The sequence below is a fragment of the Octopus bimaculoides genome, chromosome 3 (assembly GCF_001194135.2).
Source record: "Octopus bimaculoides isolate UCB-OBI-ISO-001 chromosome 3, ASM119413v2, whole genome shotgun sequence".
Classification (NCBI taxonomy): Eukaryota; Metazoa; Mollusca; class Cephalopoda; order Octopoda; family Octopodidae; genus Octopus; species Octopus bimaculoides.
Genome location: NC_068983.1, coordinates 137,334,386 through 137,358,661, shown reverse-complemented (window position 1 = coordinate 137,358,661; position 24,276 = coordinate 137,334,386). Strand labels below are relative to the sequence as shown.

The 24,276-nt window shown below is 34.3% G+C and overlaps 1 protein-coding gene across 16 annotated transcripts in view; it reads right to left on the bottom strand.

Annotated features, from left to right (window-relative positions):
- LOC106877732 (uncharacterized) overlaps window positions 1-24,276 on the bottom strand; it is a 195,289-nt gene that overhangs the window by 118,910 nt on the left and 52,103 nt on the right. The window contains exons 1-2 of one of the 16 annotated variants that reach the window (XM_014926714.2): window positions 8,200-8,670; window positions 3,118-3,389 (exon numbers count right to left, since the gene is read on the bottom strand). The exons of 10 other annotated variants lie outside the window; for them this stretch is intronic. In XM_014926714.2, coding sequence (XP_014782200.1) covers window positions 3,118-3,389; window positions 8,200-8,270 — 343 coding nt within the window. In that variant the 5' untranslated portion in view covers window positions 8,271-8,670. Of the gene's footprint in view, window positions 1-3,117; window positions 3,390-8,199; window positions 8,671-9,804; window positions 10,472-12,697; window positions 12,954-18,687; window positions 18,955-21,392; window positions 21,727-24,276 lie in introns of those variants that run through there. 5 more of the 16 variants (XM_014926723.2, XM_014926722.2, XM_014926724.2 and 2 more) reach the window with 5 other exon arrangements.

The following is a 24,276-nucleotide window of genomic DNA, read 5'->3' as shown; positions in this document are numbered from 1 at the left end:
GATAGAGATAGAGGTGGATGCAGTGAATGGGTGGAAGTATGATCAATGGTGAATATAAATAGTAAGGAGCAGAAGGTGAAGACAATAGGAGGTGCACAGGTGATGTGAAGTGTAAGCAGTGTGCAAGATATGAACAGTGTTAGGTACAAGGTCAGAAGCACATAAGAGTGGAAATAATAGGAAGCAAATATAAGTGAGGGGGGGGGGGCTGTAAAGGAGAAAACAGTGTTCAGTGGAAAATAAGGTGGCATGGGATGATACAGGAAATGCAAAAAACAAAAGAAGTGGTTCCAGGGATGGTGAGTGGAAGCATAAAAAGATGGGGGGTGAAAAATGTGCATGCAGTGCTGCACTCATATAATTACAGAAGTTAAATGAAAAGTGCTACTATAAAATGAGTCCAGAAGGTGGGGAGTGTTAGGAAGATGAGTTGTGGGGAAGACATATCAAGGACAGATTTGCTGTAGGGGCACAGACATATTATGCTTTTAGGGTCACCCTTTTGCTGAGATGTATGGGTCTTCTCAAGCATAGCAGATTGCCAATCAGTTTAGTACATTGTTATCACCAATAGGAATTCTAACAAGTCAATGAGGGCCATTGCCATGTGTCTGAATCAACAATTAGCTGTGCTGTGTATGACGATATCAAGTACAAAATCTGTAATAAAAAGAGAGCAGTTCATGTCCAAAAAGTGAACAGGAGGAATCACAAATGGCTCTATGATAGATCTATTGAAATCCTCATCACTGTGATGGTCTGGGAGGTTCTGAGCATGTCATGCCTCCTCACTTTTCCCCACAAATCCACAAATCTTAAGGTGAATAGAGGTAGCCTACATCAAGACAATGAAAACAGTTGTCAAGTCCAAGATTGAGAGAGTAGCTTGGAAGAGGTAGTACATGTACCACCAAAACTGATTCTCCTTACACAACCAGCATGAACAAGGAGTGGATGGCCAAAAGTTTTCATAATCAAGTTATCTTTAACATTTGGTGTCCGAGCTCGAGAGCAACAAGCATGCCCTTAATACCAAGGACTTGTGGAGGTTTGCTATTAGGGACATAATGGCCAACATGAATAAGGATCACCTATTCACTAGTCATTTCAGAAGCAGTATTGAGGCACCAATCAAGGTTGATGGCAGTTTTATCGATTAGCCTTTTGATGTGTATGTCATTGTCATCATTTAGCATCCATGTTCCATGCTGGCACAGATGATTTGTTTATATTGATTGTATTGTGCATTAGCTTACTTCCTTCATCAAACTGACACTTTCTGTACAGGTGTACAGTGTGCCACATTTCAGATGTCAATGTGATCAAAAAGGAATGTGAGATTAATTGTTTTGTTTACAAACAATGTATTGTTGGGTCTGGGTTGTGATCCCGAGTGCAAGACCCTAACCACTAGGCCACATGCCCCCTCCGATAATGATTTTCCAAAGTTAGCTTAAAAGTCAAATCATTAAGAAAAATGTTAACTTTGTCAATTAATGATAAACGGTTTGGTGCCCAAGTTTGTATATACACATATATACCTATCTCAAACTACACACATAAAGCCATAAAGCATTTCTCTATTATTTATAGTTTTAGGATGCTTCAAGATATTCCAAAAAAGAATTGCTTATCAGATGACACTCTCAAGAAAGCTTATACAATTGTTATGAGGTCAATAACATACATATGTAAGGTGATTGCTCCATCTTCACAGATGATTGTTGTCTCCTTCTGCTTCCTCATTGTCAATGACATTTCTGACTTTCTGTCCATGACCTCTCAACTATTCAGTTATATTGCAGATCTCCATGGTTTGAAGCATAGGTGAAAAAATTGTAACCTTAAGTGCCTTTCCAACTGGATAGCTCTGCACATGTTGCCACTCTTCCATAACATTAGGGCTTTCAAAAGATGGAATGATAAAGGAAGTCACCATAAAGGGAAATCTGCACATCATTAGATTATAAGGATAAATGCTTGTATATCATGAGTACCACTCTTTAAGTCTCCATTACTAGTGCCTAGTGACAGGCTGAAACAAGATCACCAGCAATCACATGAAACTGCAGATTTTACATTAGTGTACTTCTTTTAGAATAATGTTGTGACAACACATAGGGAACCCTCATTCCTGATGGTTTTACTGTGTACCAATATCAACCAATGGTATTTCTGTGTCCTGCACTTAGATAGTCATCATATTTGCTAGTTAACCCACAGATGGGATCCTAACAAGTATTACTAATCCAGGTCAGAGTAGACCAGGAAACAATAGAGGTTAAGAAGTGGTTCTACACTCCTAGGAACCCTGAAACTCTTGAACCAGAGACCCTATTGGATGCAGTTTAAAGTTATACCCATACATACATACACAGATATATTGAACTCCTGCCAGCAGTCCAACACAAACCAGCATACAAAATGGACATTAAAAGACAGAGATGATGATGATGAGACATAGATGTATATATACGCAATATATTTATATCAATTAATCATTCAATGCACATGGTTTAACCAATAGAAATATTTTTGATTTTGTAACAATATTCCAATACAAGGACGATGTTTAGATTTGTGGTTTGTTCATGCTAATAAAATATGCACAGTTGTGGTGTTTTCTTTTGCATTTTTCTGAGATGTACAATGTATATTGGACATAGAATTCTCAATACAAAATTACAAGAATAGTTGTGAAACAGCACAGCAAAGAAATAAAATTTTGTAAAATCACAATATCATATGAGCATAGAAAATGAAATAATTTCAGGCACAAAATATGTGACCTTTAGGACAAATACACTATAAATGATACCTATTTCTGGAGTGAGGTAAGAAGCAGTAGTAAAAGAAACTATTATTATTATTATTAAAACAAATAAACTAACATTGAAGAACTTATAAAAAAATTGTGAAACAGGTATATCTATATTGTAAGGGAAGAATAATAATCTCTTACTTTTGAAGATGCTTCTTCAGAAGGTAAGAATGTTTTGTATATGAATGGAACTTCATATTTAAACCTGACTGAAAAGCAAGTTAGCTATGAAGGATTTCTTGCTCATGAACCACTTCATAAAAGATATGAAAAAATGAAGAAAAAGAGGCACTCACAAGAGTTTCTCTCATAAGAATTAGTTGCAAGCAGCAATGGATTTTCATGTTTAATATCATGACTTTGAGGTGCCTTGGGTACATTGTTGAATATTGTAGGAATGGCATATCTCTGAAGTAAAGCCCGCCCCCCTGGCTTGATCATTTGGAAGCAAGATTTTTCAAAATGTTGACTGCATATGTAGGTGTAATGGCTAGGAGTCCAGTTCTGACGGGCAAGAGCACGGACCCATTTTTTCCACAGACCTGGCTTTTTACGCACATCAGGAAATCTAAATGAAAAGAAAAGGAAAAAATAAAAGAGTTATTAAAACAGTGAAGTCTACAAAGAAAAAGTAAAAGAAAAACAACTTTTATTATAGTAATATTTGAGGCAACCAGCTATTTATAATGAAACATCTGAAACCACACCACTAGAACATGCTAAGTTTATTCAGCAGCAAAAGTCAAGTTAACTTTATATTTTGGGAATCACTAAACTATTCATGTTAGAAATAAAATCTCATCCATATGAATTCAAGGTAGAATGACTGGGCCAATGTTCTCTTTAAATTTTCTCCACCACTGAGCAAAAGTACTTTCTGTTCAAAGCCAGTGTGCAGCATACAAATTTTAATGCATCATATTAACTCTCTTGTGATATAAGGTTTTAAAGTGATTGAAATTAATACCTTATTTCAAAATTTCACATTAATTGAATTTCCACATACCAAATTAATAATTACAAAGTTATTTGACTAAACTCCAAATTAATTGAAATAAAGGTAATGTATTTAAACTGAAATATGGTAAGAAGAGAACTAAATGCACATTCATAAATTAAAACGAATTGCAAGATTTTGATGTGTACAGGTGTACATTAGTGCACGTTGTAATATTGTTAAAGAGCAACTATGCAGCTGCACATTTGAGCAAATTAGAGACAACATAGTAGGGATCACTTGAATGCTTACCTCTTGTGGACAGAATCTTTTTATTAAAGGATTGCACAAGAATTTTAAAGTTTAGTGAGTAATGCATATGAAAAGACTACACAACAGAGTAAATAGCATTTTTATATAGCTGTATGATCATATTAAAAATGATAGAAGGGCAACATATGGTTAGTATGAATTAATACAGTAAAATCTAGTTACTATCAAACTATCTCATAACAAAGGCCAGTTTCTATAAACAAAATCTGAGCTAGCAGTCTATATATATAATTTCTATAAATGACAATCCACCAGCAACTCAAAAGCTTTTTAATAACATAAAACAGGATATCCAGTGTGTGTATAATTGTCAAGCAACAGAATTTTAAAAATTATTCTGATATTTTATAAGTCAAATAGCTTTTGACAGAAATTTATTGAATATTTCTTTTCTTGAACTCATAAAATATAGTATGCTTTTAAAAGAATATGTTCATGTTAAGAGACAAAAATGTTGTTCTTTTATAGATGTTAATGTTGAGCCATCCTATATCTTCTACGAGATAGAAAAATCTGCAGAGCAATTAAATTTGATCAGGAATAAACACATCTAAATTTTCTTGAGTACGAGATACCTAATAAAAAAAGCTATCAAACCTCAATAAATTACAAAAATCATTGAATGTTCAAAGTACACTGAAAGCAGTGCTGTTATTGAATCTGCATAGATCACAGGAAATAATAGCGGTGTTGTGGCATCAAAGTGCTAATGAGTTTTGAAGGAAAAAAACTATATATAATTTACATTGAATTCACCTCATCCACTTGAAACACTTTTCAAGAAAAAATTGTACATAGGTATATGGTAGAGAAGTAATATTTTAAAATACTAAATTGCATTAATGTTTACTTTGCCTTTCAGTTATACTCTTCTTCCTAAAAGGGCTTTATTAAACACTATAAGGTATTACATCTAGAACAAAAATAGAAAAATCTTTGTTCTGTTGTGAAAAAAGAAAAGATGTACAATGAATTGAAGAAATAAGCTGAATTTTGATAAGCTTAAGAAATATGAAAAATTTGAAGACTGAAGATGACAAATAATGAAAAGAAAAGGAGTAAAGTATTTATAAGCTATTGGTCATTAAAACTGGAGATGATGTAAATCAAATAGGAAATACAGGTGCTAAGCATAAAAAAACCTAGATCTGATAAACAGATTGGCTAAACCAAGGCAATGTAGAGAGATCACCCAGAACAATGAAGAGTTACAACTACAATTAATATATTAACTCCAGTATTTTACACATGTCAGTAATCCAAATGCACAGTATACATACAAATGTAGGCTTTATGATGCATGTCTCTTTAGAGGAAGTTACTTGTAGAAACATAAAATTAACCCTTTAGCATTTAAACTGGCCATATCCTGTCAAAATATTCTACCTGTTCTATGTTCAAACTGGCTAGATGTAGCGTTTCACACCTAGCTTATAATGTCATTCTAAAAATAAATATTCACATCATCAAAATCTTAACGTTACAAGGTAATGCATGATTAAGTCAAACAAAACAATGTGAATAAATAAGCATTACATTTGACAGAGTAATCTGAAAGCAAAAAGGTTAATTTTCTGTCAAGAGGTGAAAGAACTTCTGGATTAACTTTTACAGACTTTGCAGATTAATTTAACCAAACATGATGCAATATAATATATGGTATGATATAATATATCCCAGATTAAAACATCATTTAAAACCTTACTATTACTTTTGTGTTGCCTCAGCCAGCTATTTGACATATAGTGCTGTAGTGTTAATCAAACATTAAAGAGTGACTTTTCAAGTCCAGCACAAAACATTCCAATATTCAACCAAGTTGTCTGCTTTAATATCACACACAGTACGCTATTTCGCAGATGGTTTATATTTATGGTGCAGTAATCTAAAGTAGGTACATTTCGTTGGCTTTCTGTCCTGCCTGTATCCATGTATCTAGAGGTTTAAACAGAATTTGAATAGTTTATAGTTTCATTTTAAGAAGTTTCTAACCACTGTTTTTGGATGTACAATCACGTGCACATTGCTCTGACATGTTAATACAGACATAGGCAACTTTTCTTGAGAAGTGGTCCACATGAAATATGGCTCATAAGGATGGCTGCACCACTACAAAATTTCGAAGTAATCTTTCATTAGGTGTACCATTTAGAAAGTCTTCTGGGCTGCAGGTTACACATGACTGTGCTAATACATTCAGTCTTTAAGCTGTATCACTATAGTATATTTTGTCTAACTGACAACACCCATCTTTCTTTATGGTTGAATGATTAGAGAAATCTACCATTCATGCTAGTTTAGTAATGTAACGTGAGTAACAAAAACTGATAAACAGAGTTTAAGAAGTGGATTTTATAGTATTAAGCAAATGAAAGATATACTTTTTCTTGGGGAATGTCAGTCTAACTTAGATAGCATTCATAGATGATCTGCTACCTATACTAAGATGTGTAGAATTAAGTGAACACAACAAAATGCCTGCAGTGGATTTAAACTCAAGATACATGCAGTCATATGCCAGCATCATATGCACTCACCCATTTTACTACTATAAAGGAGAAAAATTTTGCTTAAATTCAATGCATTATTAGAGACCTCTCTTTTTAACATTTTTCTAAATCATAAATACCTGTGGAATTTATCTCCAGTTTCCACAGCTTTGATCTATATTCTTGGTTACAATTCTTACGAACTAGTTTTTTCCAGACGAGAATTAAACTATACCACAAGCCAATGAATCAGTCATCAGTCTCAAAGAGTTATTGTCTACAGTTGTAAATATGCCAAATGATACCGGGTATCCACTGAGAGCTAGGAACATAAGAACAAGTGAGAAAGGAAAACTGGACATGGCCATTCGACATGCTACTAATAGATCGTCGTCAAAGTATATTCAACTGTTTTGGAAAAATACACAATATTTAAGAGGAAGATGAATAGTTAGTCATGCCTAAAATTATCCTTGATCTGCTCAGTCAGGACTGATCTGTAGCTAAACAGCGATTCAGTGGACCTAGCCACTAAAAACCAAGTACCTTGACCATGAATAGTTACATAGTGCTGGCATCACGTTGTGAGAGACATCCAGTGAACACTCATTATTTTGTTGCAAAGACAATAATTCTCAGGAAAACAAAGTGTATATAGTCGTCCCCTTAAAATGATGCACATATAAATATAGTATTCACTAGAGGGATACAGTTAAGTAAACTATAAGTAAACTATCTCTTAGCTTTAACTATCATTGATCAATGTTCAGAAAGGCAACATAAAATAATCACATATACGATCCATCGCCTACCAAGTACATACACCAACAATACAGCTATATTCTATAACCCAGTACTGAACATATACACATTCTGTTTATCACACTGTATTGTAAACACACAGGAAAAGAACATGTGCCTGTTAATCAAAGACAACAAAAGTTCGAGCCAGTAGTTCCTTCGCTAAAATTCACATCGTCAATATTTGACGCTGTCCGTCATCAATTATCACTCCGTGACTTCATTTCTCTAATTTTTCGAAAGAAAAGTGTCACTAACCATCATCTTGGCCAAAGACAAAAGAGTTTGAACACACGGAAAGGAGTTATAATGTAAGAATGTTGTAGTAGACAATTTCTATTGAATAACTCAGCAGAAGTTCTATATTATAGCGAAAATACTGCAAAAATGTTAATCTCGGTGGCTAAATCTATGAAATCCATGTGATAAAAAGTATAAAAACGTGGAATGAGAGCTGACCGAATATCAAAGGAAAAGAGAGTAATAGTGTGTATGTATGAATGAGAGAGAAAAATAAAGACTCGGAGATAGTTATACTTGTAAAAGAGTAACGGAAACAGAATGGCAACAGATCGAGTACACAGAGTGAGATAAGATGAAAGAGGAGGAGAAAATACCAAGGCGATCGTATCTAAAAGATATTTAGTCTCCGCTACTTCACTAACTTAGCTAACTAGAGTCTGATCCCGTGTATTGGGTACTTAGTGACTTCTGGAATTGTCATACGGAAATGAGTTAAATTTAAACAAACATTAATGGGAATAAGAAAATGGAAAAAAAAATCAAACAACAATAACAGCACAGAAAATTGATCTTACCTGTGGAAGGAAATGCCGCTTCCAGTCTTGTGTTTACTGCTACAACCAAACACAGCACAGAAGTTCACCATCTTTCTACAGTGTTTTCATTCAAAGCAATATGGCTGCCCACATATATACATCCAAGCATGTCGGCCCCTCACTCAGTTGGTCGGTGGGTTGGTCGGCTTAGTTCACTGCTGCTGCTGATCCTTAGGATTTTACTCTTCCTTTCGTTTTTGTTTTTCTTTCATTCCATCATTTCATTCTTTATTGGTTGGTTTATCTTCCATTCGTTTGGGTGTGTTCTTCAAATTCCATAGCTATTTAATTCAGATTGGTTTGCTTGCTTTCTTATAAGAAAATTCCAAAACGGAAGTGTAATCGATTAATGAATTATCTTGTATTTTAACCACTGGAATCGACAACTATCAATGAACCAGCGTAACATATTCATTGAATGGACCTGCTCGAGTTTATAAACTTTATAAATTGCTTCAAAAATTGCTGCAGAAAACATTTTGGTGAGATTCTTTTTTTTTTTTTATGGGCTTTCAGGGAGACTAATAAAAAAAAAGAAGTTCACATTATAGATAGAAAAAGCAATTTTTGTCAATCATCAAAACCACGAACACCACATTAATTATGTGTTCACTTGAGAGCATCAGTCCATTTGTTGGCATAGTTTTTCATTTCTCGCAGTCAAAATACAAGATAACGAAATACACTTCCATACGATCTTTGATTACGGATCGATTTTTAAATTTCTCAGGGTCATTTCCTTTACAACGAAGAAAATTAACTTTTATTAATTATGAATACACCTCATAACAAATACGTGTAGAGCAAACCATTAAAAAAAATTCTAAGCATCGAATAAGATCATACATAATGATTCCAACGATCTTAAAATGCTGGAAGGTAAAATTCAGCTAACATTTTCCAAGCACTGACATAAGAAAAACGCAGATAGGTGGGCATTAAGCAAAACATCATTACACTTTAAATCAGATAAAAAACATTTCTTTCTCTAGAATGTCATATTTTAGAAAAAAAATTATCAACAATAAATATATGCTATCTGTATTTTCAACCTGATTCATGCTATCATCATCCAAAAGCAAACAATTTTCATATCCTCATGCTCTACTGAGAAGAAATATCTTAAACCTACATAAGCAGAGCTTTAAAGAGGTTGTAAAAACAACTAGGATCCTTCGCAATTCTAACAGAACAGTTACGCAACTGTGACGACCTTTATACACAAGTCGAGGTTGAGGTGAGGATGATTTTCATTAATTTCGAACAGATAAAACGAAAGTAAAGCGGTCAAGGATTTGTTGCAATTACGTCGCCATCCTGTTTATTCATTTCACAACACAATAACTACCTAAGAACAGTACACGATTGTATAAACAAACAGTTGATTTTATATCAACAATAATTGTTGGATTTTATTTTGCTTTTCATAAATCAAAATTCATCCAAAAATCCAATACTTAAAACAAAAAAACCCATCTATGCTGCAACTACTCGTTTATTGCCGAACCAATCGATTATATTCTCAACACATTTTCTTCAGCAATGTTAGAAATTATCATTATTAATTCGGAAGTGTAAACTCACCTGTAAAAAAATGAACACATGGCATATCGATTTTGTCAGTACTTTTCTTACCGCGATTAGAACATTTTGTCGGTGGCATATTCCGGAGTTCAGCTTCCTTTTTTCTCCAGTCCCGAACAAGTTTTTCATTAACACTAAATTGTCTCCCGGCTTCAGAATTATTGGTTTTCAGAGCCAGCATCACGACTTGTAGTTTAAATTTTGAAGTATATTTCATTCGTTTAAAACCCATTTTTATTCAGATTTGTTTCCGTTTTCGAGGTAGTGCAAATATTTTCCTAACCTGAGTTAGTTGATTTCAGTTTGTTGAAAGTTCTATTTAGAAAAAGGCGAACAATTTTTCATCCGTGCAAGGAGAAATCACTTCATCCTTTCACTGCATCTTTCCGAATGATTCCTAACTTAAAAAAAAAAACAACAACAAAAAACACGAAGCTTGTTTTAACCGGAAGTTCGGATTGCGTCTTACATTCTTTTATAATGTTTGAAAATATCGAAAAGAATGAGAAGATGAATGGTTATTATAAGACTTTTAAAAATGGCTGCGAAGTTCTCATAAACTATTTATCGATCACTTTCTGTCTATTACAATTGGTGTTTGAGATTAAGTGGAAATGTTTATTCATTGGATGAACAATGCCTAATATGAAATGGAAATTTGAATCTTGTAAGTCGATTGTTTAGAAGGGAATTTCGAGAATTGATCTCTATTACATGCAATACAATCAATTCTGAGCATTATACATACACACACACACACACATATAATATATATATATATATATATATATATATATATACAACGAGAGAGAGAGAGAAAGGGAGAGAGCGAAATGATCCCTCCCTTCCAATATACTGATAATAAATTTTCCTTTATTTCTACTCGAAGCTTGCAAAGACATACATTTTCTCCCATTAAATAGTGTCTGCATTCCTTTTTTATTTGGGTTCCTTAGCCCGTATTTCCCCCTGTATTTTCACTTTACCAGTTCACTATTCCGATCACATCCCCGCTACACACAATAAGAAAAAAAGAAGTCCAATACAATACAATTTATTGCATAGGATTGACAACCTCATATTAATTTAACATTAATATCCTTAAAAAAAAAAAATCAACATTAAGGAAAAGAAAGAGCAAACAAAAGTGTGAATAATGCTGAAGAATAAAAAGAAATCGCCACTGGAAGAGAGAGAGAGAAAGAGACGTGCGTAAGATAAAAAGTTGTGAGGTTTTCAGCAAACCTAGGATCCGAACTAGATTCCCGGTGGAAATAGCTGAACAATGTTATTAACACTTGGAAGGGGATAGTCGTAAAATCTTTTTTTCACTTCACATAAAACAATTTTTCTAATCTCACCTCTACAGGACTACATTTCTCTGAAATTCAATTGTATTCTCTCTACCTATTTTATCGAATCTCCATTTAGAAATACTAAAAACCGTTCACTGTTCTCCAATAAGAAATGTATAATTTGAAAACAGAACCTCCTCAATTAAACCAATTAATAAAAGTATCTTCAACCTTATATAGAACATTTAATAACGTGTTAACTCAGTTCCACATTACTTTGTTTTGTAGGAGCGGGTAAGTGCCTACATCCCATTCTTTTGTTGAGGGTGAGTGTGGATGCTGAAATCTTTCTACTTTGCGATATTCTGTATATTTTATTGTAATGTCTTCGTCAAAGAAGAACTGGGCTGATAATGCTTTTCAGGGCCTCAATAACTGCTTTCAGAAATTTTATCCTCAGATCGGGGTCATGATGAAAATACTCGCAAGAGAATGGGCTCCGCTAAAGGCACTCAAGGTGGGAATTAAACCGTACAAGAGATTAAGTTTTCCACCCAAGAATAGGAACGGTCCTTCCAATGAACTTTCACTCAGTTTCTCTCTAACTTCATTCACAACACATTGAAACTGTTAGAAAACATTTGCCGAAGGTGTTGCGTAGTGGAACCTGAAACAATGCAGCCACGAAGTGATGCTTCCATTTGCACAGCTATACTCACGCCCACTATATGCTTTGATTGTACGTCTGCATCGATCAAGAGCTAGACAACTACTGTTATTAATCACTCCCAAGTCCAGTAGATGCCGTTAATGATTTTGTTTGGGAGATCTTAAAGAATTAAGTACTCAGAATGAAAGCTGCATCGGAAAGGTATGCTCCTAGCGCAAAGTTTCCGAGTCACCCTTTCCGTTCGTTTCTAAGTTTTCTGGGAAAAGGCATAACGAATTTCGCCTACCATCTTTAAGCAAAGTCTATGCAAAGACGAACAGTTTTAAATCCGTATTTTCGTAAATAGTTGCGCGAGCTAACCTGAACTTTGTTTATAAATCCATATTATCGGAGAAAAAAGAAAGCTGGAGGTATTTGTTTAATATTAACGGGCTTGTTTACATTTGAACATGCGTTGCCAAAATCATTAAGACGGGACTTTATGATCCAAAGTAGTCACCATCCTACATTTACTTTCAAGGAAATTTACCTAAGACTACAGTATCCAATGAGTTCTTCCTTTATTTAAGACCGTGCCGTGTTCATTTGAAGGAAATAAGGCTATCTTTCGCAGGTTGGGGCCCTGCATCGAGTTGCGTCATTCCTTGAAGTACGACATACTTCTATAACTTCTGTGACGTCATGATAACTCGAATCTTAATCTGACCAATCAGAATGAGGTAGAAGGTTCGAAAAATTAAGCATCATTATAGAGATGGTGTTGGCGACACAATGCTGAGTGAGAGAAGAAAACAGCACGAATTGGATAGCTATGAACAAACCAAACAAAGCAGAAAGGAAGAAACAATGAGATAGATGGACTACAAATTATGCTCATGAATTGAAGACAAAAAAGAAACAAAGCAGGTTTCATAGATAGTTTCTTTACCAAGGTAAATCGTTGGGAGATCATAAGGACTTTCCTTACGGTTGTTCCAGAAATGCCTGCTGCACACCCGATGGTCACGACTTATATGCTTTACTTCTTCGTAATTATTTGGGTCATAGCCAGCTCGTCGCATCCACTCATTTCTTAAATGGATATTTTTCCATGGTAGTCGGTAGAAACTAATCGGTCCGCCTTTCTTCTGAAGGGACCGACAGCCTTTCACTATACATTTGGTTGGCATTTGTAGCAAACCGCAGAATAAAACCAGTTATGCAAATCAGCGAGCCTACATGAATTTTTGTAAATTTCGAGATGACATCTGCAACGGCAAAAGGAAAAATACCCTAAAGATACGTCGTGTAAACCACCAATCTACCTGCTTCTGATTGGTTGGTCGATAGAACTATTTAAACGGCATAGAAACTCACTAACACCCGCATCTTTTCAAAATTCCACCTTAATTTAGAATATATTAAGAATAGCAATCATAAAAAATTAATTTTAAAAATAGAACGTATATTTTAATCTACAAGTGGAATTGATAAATTTCCGTTTGTCGCGATTAAATTTATAATGTTCAAATCACAAATTCTTCCAGAGAGAAACAATGGAAGATATAACAAGTACTTAACGTAATTCTTTTCTTAAGATCACAGAAGGATTGATACATTATTCATTCGATAATACACACTAAATACCTTACGTATTAATTATGTAATTAAACTAACTGAAACAGATATACCTCACTGAAACTATATATTTAGGACTGATAAAATTAATAACAAAAGTGCCGATGTTCATGCAAAATAAAAATTATTTTTGCAATCACTTCAGTAATCCACTTTTTCAATGCCGTCGTCATTGGCATTAAATCATATCCGAGTAGTTAATCTGTAGCGAGTGATTAGGACTCTTTATCCTGATGGACGCGAAGGGTGCCGATGCCTGAGGTGGCTGTTCAGGTATAGAAGAGCTGGGGGCAATTATCGCAGAGGATTGGCCGGCGGTGGGTAGGTAGTGCGAGTCACTGTTTGCGTCTTCGACGTCTGATCTCTGCCTCTTGATACCTGTTATTTTCCATCTGGTTCGATCCCTTGACGATGACACGCTGCCACTTTGGGCGGTCCTTGGCGATTGTCTCCCAGGTATTTGGGTCAATGGAGCAGCGGAGGAGAGTGGTTTTAAGCTGGTTTCGGAAATGGGATTTGGGGGCTCTGCATGGTCTGGTGCTTGAGGCCAACTCCACAAAGAGGAATTGGCGGGTGAGGGGAGTTTCAGATATACGTATGAAGAGACCCGACTAGCAGAGGCGCAAACGTTTTTGTTTTGAAACGTATTTTGCAAGTGCATAGTCTCTGTCAGAACTAGAATTTTAACTTCGGGTTCATACATTTTAATATTAACTCTAAGAACACCAAACCTATACAGAATACAATAATATGAGATCAAAACCTACAAATTACTTAATGGTATACAACAAAGATATATTCTCTCAGTCACCCATCTTTATAATTGTACAAGATATCACTCAAATCCTGCCATTCCCAAACATCTGCTCCAACCACTTAGTTGTTTCCAAACAATTAAATGAAAAGAAGCACATACCAGTTCCACTGCATCCCTCACCAGCAAAATCAAATAAAAGTATCCATCATACTCAATATTATAGATACACAAAAACAAAAATATCAGTAATTGTATGTTATGCCTCTAAGATATTTATAGTACAAATAGTAGACAGTAAAGAAAGCAAAATGCTAAGCAAACATCACTCAGAAGTTCTCTGCAGTCATAGACCAGTTTTTTTTTTTTTTTCAACATTAACATCAACTGCATTCATCTCACCAGTCAATGAGCACCTGCAAACCTTATGACCTTTGATTAGCCCCCCCAAAAATTATTCAACACTAATCCTGCAAGTAATACATTAGATTAATCACAGATTTATAAAAATTGCAGCATCAATAGCCTTATTAGTGCAGAAGAACATGCTGAGATGCACATCATGAATGGCAATGCAAAGGAACAGCAACTGTCATGAATCAATTGAGTTTACCTTGACTGTAGTTACTAGAACAGATCGATTATATCCAGACTTTCATGTTGCACATAAACCAATAAATGTCAGAGTGCACAGTATAGACCTCAACTAGATGGCAGTAGAATACACTTAGTGGCTTCAAAACAAGAATCTCTGTTATACACCGTTCTTAAGAGCCACAGACTGGTCACATGGTCTGTTTGAAATAGCAAGAAAATCCCCCCAAATCACACAGTATTATCTTACAAAATACTCATTAGATAATGTTGTTCTGAGCCTTCAGATTAAAGGAAAACAATGGGTAGGTCATGGTTGGAATAACTCTAGTCATAGATCTGCTTTGATCTGGACTGACTTTGAGCTAAACAACAACAGTTACAGATATAAATCAAGTCCTCAATCTAATCTGACATTTAGTCATTATTATATTGATTTCTAATTTGGCTACAAAAAAAACTAATTTTATGAGACAATATAGTTAATTGTTATAACACTGAAAAGATAAAGTGCAAAGTTGATACTGGGGCGATTTGAAGCTACAATATAAGGAAACATAGCTTACATACCTCAAAGCATTTTGTTATAGGCTCTACTGATGAAACCATCAACTGTCCTTTAATAGTGATGTTTTCTTAACTCATGCACATTAAAAATGTATACTTTGTAGTTCTGGGTTAAAAGGAGAGCTTACTCCTTCAGCACAGTACTGCATACTAAATAATTTACTCCATCAATAATATATTCAAAAGACTAATATTGATTGTAAAGTGTGACACATATATGATATACAATGGCTGCCTTGGGACCTGGTAAACATTTGAATATACAGAGCAAAATAGCAAGGTGGTTGCACAGGTTGATTTTTGCATGAAATGATTGACCATTGGTTCAAACACAACCATACAGTTATATTTTGTGACATGTAGTGCATGGCTTTCAATACAGGTAGCATCATAGCAACTATTTGACAAGACATATTAATGATCTATGATAACAAGCACTTCAAACATGACTGCACCTCAGTGAAGAGCAAGGCATGCTCAGGTAGGCCATCCACAAGCTGAAATGAGGAGCTCATTCAGAAGGTCTGGCAAATAGTCTAAAACAAGCTTGTGTAACAAGCTAGGAAATTGCTCACAAAGTGTGAACAAGCACAAGTTCAGTGCATTCCATTTTAACAAGATTTGTGCATGCAAATAGTGTCAGTGAAATTCACCCCCAAAATGCAGAAGCATGGAAATCACTCAGGACATGCTGGAGTGTGTAAAACCATGATGAGACATGGGTTTATGGTCTCTGCTCGATGCGTATAGTCATCTTTTGTGAAAAGGAAAATCTGATAAGAAGATACTACATGCCTGTATTCTAAGCACAACAGCTGGGAAATGACATGGCTTGCCTGCGTGAAAATTTTCATGCATGCACAGAAAACGTGGTGTTACCTCCCATCCAGATGATTTTGCCCACATGACATTAGTTTTAGTAGGAAAAAATAAAGTTGGATACTTTTGGAATGCACGAAATCAAGTAAATCATAATGAAAGAATCCATTTAGAGTAGATTGCAGCTAATTAATTGCTGCTGTCCTGCATGACATGTGACAAAAGGTATCATATTCTACTCTTATATAAATAATAATCTTCTATTGCAATAGATGATTTTATATAGATCAATTAGATGACAATTTTGTTCAGGTTAGTTTTGATTCATTCAGAAGTTGAAAATAATGAAATATGATGAAATGAAATAATATCTAAAATAGATTTAGAGACACAATTTACATTCTATATAAGAAAGGTATAAATATAGGAAAAACAATTCATTTGTATAAAAAGAAGAAACAAACTTCTACTTATATAATTAAATATGCACTTAGTAAGTATGTAGTTTTGAACAAATATAGATATGTCAGAGTTAAGATGCACTAAGAAGACTGTGTCAATAAGAACCGTTTCATTAATATCATTAATGCAATGGGGAAAACGTTAACCCTTTAGCATTCAGATTTCTCTGACAAATATAATGCTTATCTATTCATATTGATATGAATTAATCGTGCATTGCCATAGAGCTTTGAGATTTTAATGACATGATTATTTATGATTAGAATAACATTGTAGGCCATGTGTGTGAGGACAGGTCTGGCTAATTTGAAGGTAAAGCAGGTAAATTATTTGGCCAGATATGGCCAGTTTAAATGCAACAGGGTTAAACATACTTCCCACCAAACTCATAATGCTCCATGTATTTGGAAGCATCATTTTTAATTCTACTGACAAAATCAAAATAAGAAAAGCATTAAAACAATCTCTACCATCACTGTAATACAATAGTGTACTTTGTAGTCACCTTTATCAGTATGCTACAATTAAAATCTTCATGTAACTATACCCTACCAAATGTTCTCAAGCTCATTGAACACACTACTCTAATGAACCAACTTTCAGAAGCTTTTCCTATACACACGTCATCCACGCATGTCATTAAATGTCTGTGGTGAAATTTTTGTAAGGTAAAATTTATAGCTAAATTCACAATCCACCTTTGATTCTATACTCGAACAGTTCTCAGGTGCCACTAATACTTTTGTAAAAGTCATGACCATTCCAACGTCATACACGTCTTGTTTTAGAGTGAATCAAAGTTATTTCTACAGGTTTTCAACAAGGTGCACATAAAACTGAGTGGTTCGCTATGCAGTTAAATGGAACAAGGGAGGTAAGTACGGATTTTAGTAAAACCCCGAAAAGGAATAACTGAAGAAAGTGGTAATAGCGAGATATTTTTTATGCCAACGAAAATCATCGATGTGTTTTTTGTTTATTTATATTAATTTTACACAGATTTAATAACGTTCAATAGTAGTCATTTGGCATTGCAAGCTTAGTTTCAAAGATTCCATACCGGAAACACTTTCAACCAAGAACATATACTATTCAATGGCATTGATCTGTACAAAAAAAATTTGGATGCAATTATCAACCTTCTGTTGGTTGGGTTTTTTTTTCTGTTTAAGAAATCCCACCACTAACAAAGAATTTTGAAAGCTCGTTTCACGACTTTTTCAGTAAAACAAGCAAAACCCCCAGGGACGTTGGAGAAAAACATAGTAAAACGTAGAATGTCAAATACAAACGTACTGGTCACGAAAATAAAAACAAAAGGTCGATATTTCTAAGCAATTATCAGGACCTTAATTCATCAGCTTGTTCCCAAAATCTCTCTCGGAACAACTACTTTACTACAGTAGATCTAAGTTTGTCGAATACAATCCCTAGCATCATACAGTAAAAAGGAAACAACCATAACAAGACTAACATCAAGCAATTAATTTTAAAAATGTATATTCTCAAGTGTAGATGTTAACTCCTTACCAGATTGAAAATCTCCCTAAAGATTTTTGAGAAGATACTAAGAAGCACAAGTTTGTTGCCCAAGCCACTAGAAATGTGAATAATCATCTCGTTTTTCACTCAAAATTTGCGTTTAATCACTACAATATTGTCTAAGTGATCTAGGTATCCATTTTATTCCCTCTATTTTTTCAATCTCATTTAGAATATTGTTGTTTAGCCCCTGTAGTCATACATGATATAAGAAAGCTGATTGGGATGTTTAACTTTTTTTTTTAATTCTCAATGCAACCCAAGAAGAGACTAACATTAATATATTATGGTAAAACGAAATTCAGTAGCAGTGGAATATAACGAACGAATATAATGAATAACAAATAAACCTAATACATTCTTAAATTTTCCAGCTTACGCAAATCTGTAGGGCATGATCGGTAAAATTTTACTATAGAATAATTCTTACCAATTCTGGCACATAGTGAAAGAAGGGGAAAAAATAACAACCAATATACAAATACACACAAATAGATACATATACACTCATGCATATATGTGTACACAGAAGTTATGAAGTGAGAAGCAGAACTTATAAGTACCGTATTTCGGTATGTATAAACAGCATTTCTGCATAGCACACAGCCATTCTTTTGCTTGCATGTTATCATCAGCTGTATTTACTTTCGGCAGTTTCTCGAGCTTATCTTTCTGCTTTCGCCATTCTCTGACCGATTTCTCATCGACAGTGAATTGTCGACCAGCAGCTCGGTTCCCATGTATTTCGGCATAGGCTATCACTTTCAACTTCTGTTTAGCAGAGAATGATTTTCGTGCTCGACCCATGATAAACACTAAAGTCTGCCTTTGTTGCTTACACAGCTATCCAAACAGTTTGCAGCGCCACCTTATGATATTGAATGAATGGACGATAACTCCCGATTTCAGTTCACTTTTTCTCCCCTTAATGTAGCTGAACTTGCAATTATAACTTGATAGATTCTTTTAACGAACTGGAATGATACAAAACGTTCCTTTACATGGAAAGTACTTTCGAGGCCAATATTTAAATTTTGCCTTAGAATAGTAAGTAGGTAAATATTTTTTTGTACACAATCATTAAAACGAAAATTATTTCAACCAAATGTAAAATTCGTAAGGAAATTGATTTACCGAAAATGTAAGAATTGTTCGTGCAACAGCATGATAAGTTTTGGAAGGCAATGTATTAATTCAGTGAGAAAATAAGAGTTGATTTCTCAATAAAGTATAAAGTTGGGAATAATTGACTCAATATTCAACGTTGTGTTCATTTCAAATGAGGTGCGTAAAACTTAGTTCTGAGAAAAGTTCTAAGGATAAAAAGGTTAAACCAAACAGAATAAACTTTTAAATATCTCATGTTATTCTCGTTATTACAAGCCTTTAATTCTTAATTTGGGGACATCTGGTGAGTTAATTTCTAGTGATGTAAGAGGAAATAATATTTATTTGGGACATGTTTATCAACAAGCGATGGATAAGATATGCCTTTAGTTTAGAGACAGAAAGAAAGACATATACAAATATAATATATATATATATATATATATCGGGATAAGAACAAGAAATGACACGAAGAAAAAAATATCCGTGATGGAAAATGCATCAACTACGTGTTTAGGATGGGATCCCTTCAAAAGAGTGACATTACATGTTTTTAAGTTAATATTACATCCCCCGAAGAGGAAGGTATTGCAATTTCTTTTTGCTTTTATGTTTGTGTCAATCCTTACTTTTCAGTTCATCAAGAGCTTGTATTACTTACTTTCTCTCTGGAAGCGGTGCATGACTATGTGCTTTTTTTTCTCTCGGATACCCAACCACCATGTGCATTAAAAAGTTGAACTCCACGAAGGGTTACAGAACCACTAAAGATGTTGTCCTCGCACCTGAAGTAATGATTCTAGTCCCGAGATCGTTGGTGTCGGTAGGTGTGCTCCCTAAAGGATAGTTTGTCCTTACCTTTCTGGGATTTGGCAAATTTGTATTCATCCATTATAGACAAAACGATAATAAAAAAAAATAAAACTTCGCTATTGACATTTGAATAAACGGCCAAATCCTCCAGACTCAACAGAACTATTTTCCTAAAAACACTCTAATCCTTTTATTTTAACGGTTACGGTTAAGTCAATAATTGTATGCCTAATATTACAGGATTATGAAGTGAATTACCAATGAAAAAGTTTTATGTTTGAACCCTTCCCAAACAGTTTTGTCACTCTTCTGAATTTTTATTAGATTTGTCACTCTTTCGATCCCTAAACTAGCTCCCTTTTCAATCCCTAAACTATTTCCTTCTGAACTTCATGTATGATGAAAAATACTGGTGCATCAAATTCTATCGCACATATTAGAAGTTTAAATTAAACATAATAGCTAACATATCTAAATTCGAAGCTGAGATATGAATAAGATTATAGTTTTCGGACTATTATCCTCATCTTAAGAAATTAAATCTTTTAAAAATCTTAATGCAGGACAGTTATTATATATAAAATTCTCTGACAGAAAGGAATATATAGATGCTTAAAAGAAAAAACGAGGGGAAATATCTGAGGTATGCATCAGTTTATTCTGTATCTCTACCAGACCGATATAAAAGGTAAACAATAAATTAGTTGATAGTCTATTGGCGTTAGAGCCTCCAGCATGACATCGGTATTATAGGGTTAAAGTATAAACTAACTGAAACGTTCCATTGATCAATTTACATTGCTATCATTAGAACACAACACATCTCATTGAAATCAGTATTGTTATTTGGGAACAGTTACCTTTAACATCAACTCATACCGATAAATATATATGTACTGAGTGCTTTCTCAATGTTTTAAACTCATACGCATACATATATATGTGTGTGAGTGTGCATTATCGTATGAGGCTAATCGCTGTTTACTAATGCTAGCTTATTAATATTTTATATTTGTAAACAAATGAAAGTGATCATACACAGCATAACTCATTTACTTCCACGCTTGATCAAGCGCTGGAAGTATAAGCACTCATCCCCACTCAAACTCGTGTGACGTCACGATAACTTAGCTTCATCGACCAATGAAATTGAGGTAGAAATTTCAGGACGCCGACGACATATACACAAAATTCGTTTTTGTATGTGTGTATGTGTGTTAAGCTACTTAGTCGTTTTCATTATCACAAAATAGATAGAGGAAAAGAGAAGAGAAACGAGAGGGGTAAAGAGTGAAAATTATATTAAAAAAAGGAAAGAAAACCAAGTTTTAATAGATAGTTTCTTTACCCAAATAAAACGTCGGTAGATCATAAGGACTTTCCTTGCGGTTGTTCCAAAAATGCCTGCTGCATACTCGATGGTCACGACTAATGTGCTTCACTTCATCGTAATTATTCGGATCATAACCAGCGCGTCGTATCCACTCATTTCTTAAACGGACATTTTTCCATGGTAGTCGGTAGAAGCTAATCGGCCCGCCTTTCTTCTGAATGGAGCGACAGCCTTTCACTATACAGTTAGCCGGCATTGTGGCGAACAATAAAGAAAAGAACTAGCGAGCCTCAGAATTGAAAATGAAGGCCAATTTGGCGATCTAGCACGGATTATTGTCACGTATCAGACGCTATCAAATACTAGCAAAAAAATATATAATAAAGAGACAATCTCATGTAGACCACCGCCTTCTACCGTCTACCCGCTTCTCATTGGTCTGTTGATAAAAGCTATTTGAATGGTTTAAAAACTCGATAACTCTCGTACTTTCACATTAATGTTTTGCTGTCACGTTGTTTTATTCTAAAATTACTATTTGGAATAATTAATCCTAACCCAACTAACAGTTGGTATGACCAAAAATGTTTTAGTATAATAAACGTCTGCATAAATTTTAACTGGACAGCATCTCTGTCTGAACAAAATCTTAAAGGGAGTGGAATAAAATGAGAAATATTAAGCTTTATTATTTTTACTGTTTTATTTGGATGCCCTTCCTATTGCCAATCTCTCAACAGTAAATAAAAATGGAACAATAATACTAAAATTTTAAATAATTTCTTCAAAACTTGTTAGGTTATAAATTTGGATTTCTTATAAAAAGGAATGGCATAGTGTGTGCAGTCTTAAAAATATATGTCTATTTTATATATTTATATTACTTTTTTTCTTTTTCTTTTTTACATCTGCTTACTATGAAACAGATGTTGCAAGAGAATGAGAGCCTGCTCCCTCTTCCTGGATGCAAAAATTCCTCTGGCTTATCATACTTGTTAATTAAAAATTCCGCTGGCCTATCACACTTGTCAATTCAAGTGCTCTCCTGAACACTGAAAGCCCTTGCTAAGCTACTACTATGAAAGCATTGAAGGGTTTTGTCTGAAATGTGAGACTTCTTCCAAAGAGCCTAAAATCATTTCATTGTTTCACTTACTGATTTATAATTAGATATACCATTTAAATTACGATTTATTCTGGTGAGATCTAATCATACCAGGAGTTAAAACTTCTAATCTATCAGGGTTGATATGTATTAAATGTATAACGATGATAATGCATTCAACTAATCAGCAAAAATCAACATACACTATCATAGTAGCTAAAGATCTCATTTGAAGTGAATATGCTGACATAAAACAATTAGTCTAACAGCTGACTTATTGCCTCCACAATAAATAACTACAACCATCACTACTGCCACTGTTAAACACAAACAGTAGTCTAACTCATTTACACACATACACAGAGGACTGGATTTAAAACATGGGGGGGGGGGCACGTCATGTTTGGTGGGCCCCTTATACACAAGAATCAAAATCTTAGAAAATTACCAAATTTAAATCTCAAAACCCATCTATTTCAAATAATTTAATTTGATGATGACTGAAAATGTCACTTTATAGATACACTTTTTCAATATTCAAATTTCATTTATCACACAGCTATTTGCAGTGTTTCACTTTTCTTTCACTATGAATGACAGAAAATTACGAAAAAGAAGCAAATAATTTTTGTGGTTGTTGTTGTTCCAAAGATATAATAAGTATGTGAGAGAGAAAGAGTGGGGGGAGATACCAACATTTAAAAGACGTGGATTTTAAAAATTCCTTTTTTAAATGGCTTCCCATTTTTTCTTTATTCTTGTTTTGAAAAGTAAACTAGTAAATAAATTAGTAAAGATAGAATTTCTAGCAACATATTTCAGGGTGTTTTTTAAACAAGTTTCTTAGTCTCAGTACACCATTGTGCAGGGTCCACATTGAAAACTACTGGTCTAAAGCACAATTTTTCATAACCCCTGAAAAATTTTTGTGGACAACCAATTTACTGCATTCCATCTGAGGACCTCCAGAAATTTTGTATGGACCCCAGTTGAGAACCCCTGATGTAAAATATACTGACCAATTTTTACTCCCAACTACATAACCTATACTGACCAAATTTTACTCCCAAAGATGATGGAATGGTACAAAATGAGGGAAAATAAGAAATCAGAAATTATTCATTTTGACCTAGTTACCAATTTTGCCCCACTTCCATATAGTAATTCCAAGTGTTTGACAGAATGGCAAAAAATAAGAAAGAAAAAGGTTCTATTTAATGAAGCATTCGAATATATATGCAATAATTCTAAAGCTGAAATACAATGCTTTTAGCTGTTGAGAGATGTAATTTTATCATTAAAACTAAATTCAAAAGTTTTTTTTTTTATTTACTTGCTTCATAAAATAAGACCAGTTGAGAAGTAGAAATGTATGTGTCAGTGCCTTCAACCGCTATTGGTCAAGCTAAGGTCAAGCTCAGTGTTGGAAGAATTTCTCGCCTAGAGACAATAACATTTTTCTATCAATCTCTTTATACATTCATACTTACACACACAAACACGCTCATACATACATAGTCAGGGGTGTTCTGTTGTTTCCCTTTTCTCTGTTGTCCCAAAAGCAGCTACAATTCCCTTGCAAATTCTAAGTGCTTTGGGACTGGGTATAAACTGTTTTTTAATTGAATTATTTGGTGGCAAAGTCTTTATTTATCATAAAAAGAGGATTCATTACATTTTTTAAGAAGATATGTCTTCATGCCCGATTGCTAGGAGGTGGTAGACGGCTCCCTGTACTGAGTGCTACATACCCTTCTTAGCAGGGGTCCCCAATATCTAGATGCCTGGGGCAAT